Below are 6,062 nucleotides of genomic sequence, written 5' to 3'. Positions count from 1 at the left end.
CAGGGAAAATAGCCCAGCCTATTCAGCCTCTCCTTGTAGCTCAAACCCTCCAACCCTGACAACATCTGCATAAATCTTTTCTGAACCCTTTCTAGTTTCACAACATCCTTCCTATAGGGGCTATGCCCAAAGCAGGAAAGCCAGGAAAGACTTATATAAAACATGCAGTAGCCCAGCACTCTATTCTCAACTCTGTACACTGTTGACATTCCAGCGAGCATGCCCTGTGCATATGCTTTTAAACGACAGCAGAAGCAAACTAGGTCCATGCTACCACAGAACAAAGCCAGGAAAACTTCAGCTAAAAGTATTTTCTGCACAAACTGAAAGGAAAAATCCCATTTCCTATCAGGTTGAATTGAGCAGCTCAGTATAAAGTTAAAAAAAATTCCTTTGCACGAAAAGGAGTCACATTGGACATAAAAACAGAAGTTGCTGGAAAAACTCAGCAGGTCTGGCAGCATGTGTGAAGAAAAAAAAATCAGAGTTAACGATTAGGTCTGAGGAAGGGTCACCGGACCCGAAACGTTAACTCTGATTTTTCTTTGCGGATGCTGCCAGACCTGCTGTGCTTTTCCATGTTTTTGTTCATGGGTCATTTGAGTATACTCTTACATTTCCAACAATTTCTGTGTTTGGTTCTGATTTACAGCATCCGCAGTCCTTTTGGATCATATTGAACATAGATTGTTTTGCAACCTGGCAGAGTTTCTGCAGCACTGCTTTTATTATTATACATTTTTTTTTAAAAAATCAAGTTCTGTAGGGGGTGATATTTCGATGATACTTACGGGCCAGAATGAGCTGTCGTTTGGTCAGCTTGGAGCCTGACGTAGGTAAAAAGTTCAGTTCCAGCAGAGCCACCTGAAAATGAGAAGGGTGTCAGTGCAGAGAATACAGCTGGGAGCAGGATGTCTTACGGTGGATGTCCTTCAGGCGCTTGGAGATGTGAACAGTGACATCACAGCCAACAACCAAACCGAGGTGTGTCATCATCATCAGGAGGGGGGATAGCTGCCAGACCCACAGAGGTCAAAGATACACCAGTGCAAGGAGGGCAACAGGATCGCATCAAGAGAGAGGTGGAAAGAGGGCTAGGAGTGGGGGTGGGGGTGGTCTTCAAGGCCCCCCACAATCAGCTCATCCCACCTTTAAACCAGCCCCGACCTGCGCAGGGCTTCTTCCTCCATGTTTCTCTCTGCCCAGGGTCTCCCTAGCTACCCCCATCCCCAGGTCTCTCAGGGTCTGCACAATCCCCAGGGTCTCCCCCATCCCCAGGGTTTCTCCCATTCTGCCACGCTCTTCCCCACCCCACCCCCGCCAGGGTCTCCAGCCCCTCTTCAGCTACCTCTCTTCCCCGCCACCAAACACCCCCCCCCCTGCCCCAAGTGTCACCCCCATATCCGCCCCGTCCGATACCCCCCCCCACCCCGAGCGTGTCCCCCATATCCTCCCAGTCCGATCCCTCCGATATCCACACCCTTCGATCCCCACCATATCTCCCCCATGACCTGACCCCCACATCCTTCCCCCCGCCACCAGCTCCCCCCCGTGTCTCCCGCCACATCCTCCCCCCGGTGTCTCCCGCCACATCCTCCCCCGGTGTCTCCGCCACATCCTCCCCCCGGTGTCTCCCGCCACATCCTCCCCCCGGTGTCCTCCCCCCCCCCCCCGCCACCTCCCCCCGGTGTCCTCCCCCCCCCGCCAGCTCCCCCCGGTGTCTTCCCCCCCCCCGCCAGCTCCCCCCGGTGTCTTCCCCCCCCGGTGTCCTCCCCCCCGCCAGCTCCCCCCGGTGTCTTCCCCCCCCCCGCCAGCTCCCCCCGGTGTCTTCCCCCCCCGGTGTCCTCCCCCCCCGCCAGCTCCCCCCGGTGTCTTCCCCCCCGGTGTCCTCCCCCCCCCGCCAGCTCCCCCCGGTGTCTTCCCCCCCCGGTGTCCTCCCCCCCCCGCCAGCTCCCCCCGGTGTCTTCCCCCCCCCGGTGTCCTCCCCCCCCCCGCCAGCTCCCCCCGGTGTCTTCCCCCCCCGGTGTCCTCCCCCCCCGCCAGCTCCCCCCGGTGTCTTCCCCCCCCGGTGTCCTCCCCCCCCCCGCCAGCTCCCCCCGGTGTCTTCCCCCCCCGTGTCCTCCCCCCCCCGCCAGCTCCCCCGGTGTCTTCCCCCCCCGGCCAGCTCCCCCCGGTGTCTTCCCCCCCCGGTGTCCTCCCCCCCCCGCCAGCTCCCCCGGTGTCTCTCCCCCCCGGTGTCCTCCCCCCCCCCCGCCAGCTCCCCCGGTGTGCTCCCCCCCCGGTGTCCTCCCCCCCCCCGCCAGCTCCCCCGGTGTCCTCCCCCTCCCGCCACATCCTCCCCCCGGTGTCTCCCGCCACATCGTCCCCCCGGTGTCTCCCCCACAGCTCCCCCCGGTGTCTCCCGCCACATCCTCCCCCCGGTGTCTCCCCCACAGCTCCCCCCAGTGTCCTCCCCCTCCCGCCACATCCTCCCCCCGGTGTCTCCCGCCACATCCTCCCCCCGGTGTCTCCCGCCACATCCTCCCCCCGGTGTCTCCCGCCACATCCTCCCCCCGGTGTCTCCCCCACAGCTCCCCCCGGTGTCCTCCCCCCCCCGCCAGCTCCCCCCGGTGTCTTCCCCCCCCGGTGTCCTCCCCCCCCCCCGCCAGCTCCCCCCGGTGTCTTCCCCCCCCGGTGTCCTCCCCCCCCCCGCCAGCTCCCCCCGGTGTCTCTCCCCCCCCGGTGTCCTCCCCCCCCCCGCCAGCTCCCCCCGGTGTCCTCCCCCTCCCGCCACATCCTCCCCCCCCCCGCCAGCTCCCCCCGGTGTCCTCCCCCTCCCGCCACATCCTCCCCCCGGTGTCTCCCGCCACATCCTCCCCCCGGTGTCTCCCCCACAGCTCCCCCCCGGTGTCTCCCGCCACATCCTCCCCCCGGTGTCTCCCCACAGCTCCCCCCGGTGTCCTCCCCCCCCCCGCCAGCTCCCCCCGGTGTCTCTCCCCCCCCGGTGTCCTCCCCCCCCCGCCAGCTCCCCCGGTGTCCTCCCCCTCCGCCACATCCTCCCCCCGGTGTCTCCCGCCACATCCTCCCCCCGGTGTCTCCCCCACAGCTCCCCCCCGGTGTCTCCCCGCCACATCCTCCCCCCGGTGTCTCCCCCACAGCTCCCCCCCGGTGTCTCCCGCCACATCCTCCCCCCGTGTCTCCCCCACAGCTCCCCCCCGGTGTCTCCCGCCACATCCTCCCCCCGGTGTCTCCCCCACAGCTCCCCCCCGGTGTCTCCCGCCACATCCTCCCCCGGTGTCTCCCGCCACATCCTCCCCCCGGTGTCTCCCCCACAGCTCCCCCCGGTGTCCTCCCCCCCCCGCCAGCTCCCCCCGGTGTCTCTCCCCCCCCGGTGTCCTCCCCCCCCCCCCGCCAGCTCCCCCCGGTGTCTCTCCCCCCCCGGTGTCCTCCCCCCCCCCCGCCAGCTCCCCCCGGTGTCCTCCCCCCCCCCGCCAGCTCCCCCCGGTGTCCTCCCCCTCCCGCCACATCCTCCCCCCGGTGTCTCCCGCCACATCCTCCCCCCGGTGTCTCCCCCACAGCTCCCCCCCGGTGTCTCCCGCCACATCCTCCCCCCGGTGTCTCCCCCACAGCTCCCCCCGGTGTCCTCCCCCCCCCCCCGCCAGCTCCCCCCGGTGTCTCTCCCCCCCCCGGTGTCCTCCCCCCCCCGCCAGCTCCCCCCGGTGTCCTCCCCCTCCCGCCACATCCTCCCCCCGGTGTCTCCCGCCACATCCTCCCCCCGGTGTCTCCCCCACAGTGTCTCCCGCCACATCCTCCCCCCGGTGTCTCCCCCACAGCTCCCCCCCGGTGTCTCCCGCCACATCCTCCCCCCGGTGTCTCCCCCCGGTGTCCTCCCCCCCCCGCCAGCTCCCCCCGGTGTCTCTCCCCCCCCGGTGTCCTCCCCCCCCCCGCCAGCTCCCCCGGTGTCCTCCCCCCCCCCGCCAGCTCCCCCCGGTGTCTCCCCCCCCCCCGGTGTCCTCCCCCCCCCCCGCCAGCTCCCCCCGGTGTCTCCCCCCCCCCCCGCCAGCTCCCCCGGTGTCTCCCCCCCCCCGCCAGCTCCCCCCGGTGTCTCCCCCCCCCCCGCCAGCTCCCCCCGGTGTCTCCCCCCCCCCCCGCCAGCTCCCCCCGGTGTCTCCCCCCCCCCCCGCCAGCTCCCCCCGGTGTCTCCCCCCCCCCCGCCAGCTCCCCCGGTGTCTTCCCCCCACATCCTCCCCGCCCCGGTGTCTCCCCCACATCCTCCCCCCTTCTCCTCCACGTCTCCTGGTGCACCAGGCTTTCCCCATATCTTCCCTGGCCCCCACTCAATCCCCCGGTGTCTCCCCCAGGCCCCAGGCCCCAGGCCCCAGGCCCTCGGCCCTCCCCGACCCCACACCTTGAGTTTCCCGAGCAGATCCTCGCACTTGCGGAGGTTCGGGTTCTTGCGGCTCCATTCGCTGCGGAGCTGCTCCAGCATCGACACCGCCTGCTCCAGGGGCCCGGCCATGGTGACTCCGCAACTCACTGACGGCAATCTCCCACGGCAACCGACCCGCTTCACGACATACCTCACCGGATGTGACGCGGGCGCACACGAGCGCGCCTGCCGCCATCTTGGGGAGGTCGCAATGCTTTTAAAAGGGGCCGCGCCTACGCACGCCCCTCCTCGCCGGAATGTAGGGAGCCGGTGGGGCCCACAACCGACCAAGAACCATCTCCAGACCAGAGACATCAAAAACAACGTTTTAAAAATAAAATAAAATCGCTTTTAGCTGAACACGTTTGGTAAATTGCATATACATAAAATGTGAACTCGTAATCAGACCTCCAGTTCTGAGGAAGTGTCACCAGACCTGAAACGTTAACTCTGTTTTCTCCTTCACCAATGCTGCCAGACCTACTGAGCTTTTCCAGCAATTTTGTTTTTGTTCTTGCAATCAGACTGTTCAACTGGGTGAGGCAGTGCAGAGTTCTGAGCAAACTTCCAGGGGTGCTCCCAACCAGACTCAGGCATCCAGGACTCAGCAATAGTCAGATCCCAGCCTCCTGTGGAACAGCAACTACCCATTCACCAGGAGGAGATTTTCACTTCCTCACACACTTTGAGCTCAACAAGAGAGAAAAATAAGTCGTACAGTCAAACAGCACAGAAACAGACCCTTTGACCCAACAAGTCTATGCCAACCAAGTTTCTCAAACTAAACTAGTCCCATTTGGCAGCATCAGTGGAGCAGGAAGGCTGACGTTTTGGGCTGAGAAGGGTCTAGGCCCGAAACATCAGCCTTCCTGCTCCTCTGATGCTGCTTGGCCTGCTGTGTTCATCCAGCTCTACACCTTGCTATCTCAGATTCTCCAGCATTGGCAGTTCCTACTATCTCTAGTCCCATTTGCCTGCATATGGCACCTATTCTTCTGAACATTTCTATTCACGTATCTATCAAAATGTCTTCTAAACATTTAATTGTACCCGTATTCACCAGTTCCTCAGGAAGCTCATTCCACATCTGAACCACCCTCTGTATAGAAGATCTCATGTCTTTTCTAAATATCTCTACCCAGGGCCTATCATTAATTGTACAAGTCCTACCTTGCTTATTGTACTAAAATGCAATGCCTCACACTTATCCAGACTGAAGTCCACCTGCTATTTTTTTAGCCCATTGACTTATTCGATCAAAATCTGTTTGTAATTTTAGAAAAGCTTCTTCATTGTCTACTATGCCACAATATTCTCATCCAAATCCTTTTATGTAAATGAGAAACAAAAGAGGACCCATAACCAATCCATATGGAACAACACTGCCACAGGCCTCCAGCCCCAAAAAACAACTCTCCATCATTATTCTCTGTCTTCTGCCTTTAAGCCAATTTTGTATCCAATTAGCAAGTTCACCCTGAAGCCCATGCGACCTAACTTTACTAAATTAGTCTAACACACAGAACCTTATCAAAGACTTTACTAAAATCCAAATAAACAATTTCTACTACTCTGCCGTCATCAATCTTTTTGGTAACGTCCTGAAAATACACAAGCAATTTTGCAAGACATGATTTTCAAGGCAAACGGGAAA

General features: G+C 62.1%; 1 protein-coding gene across 1 annotated transcript in view; it reads right to left on the bottom strand.

Annotated features, from left to right (window-relative positions):
- Positions 1-4,542, bottom strand: part of psmd8 (proteasome 26S subunit, non-ATPase 8) — an 11,159-nt gene extending 6,617 nt beyond the window's left edge. The window contains exons 1-2 of the mRNA XM_059640909.1: positions 4,388-4,542; positions 792-864 (exon numbers count right to left, since the gene is read on the bottom strand). Coding sequence (XP_059496892.1) covers positions 792-864; positions 4,388-4,498 — 184 coding nt within the window. The 5' untranslated portion in view covers positions 4,499-4,542. The remainder of the gene's footprint in view (positions 1-791; positions 865-4,387) is intronic.
- Positions 4,543-6,062: the final 1,520 nt, after the last annotated feature.

This window comes from Stegostoma tigrinum, chromosome 39 (genome assembly GCF_030684315.1).
Source record: "Stegostoma tigrinum isolate sSteTig4 chromosome 39, sSteTig4.hap1, whole genome shotgun sequence".
NCBI classification, from domain to species: domain Eukaryota; kingdom Metazoa; phylum Chordata; class Chondrichthyes; order Orectolobiformes; family Stegostomatidae; genus Stegostoma; species Stegostoma tigrinum.
The sequence above is the reverse complement of the archived record's forward strand: the minus strand, read 5'-3'. Positions and strand labels throughout refer to the sequence as shown.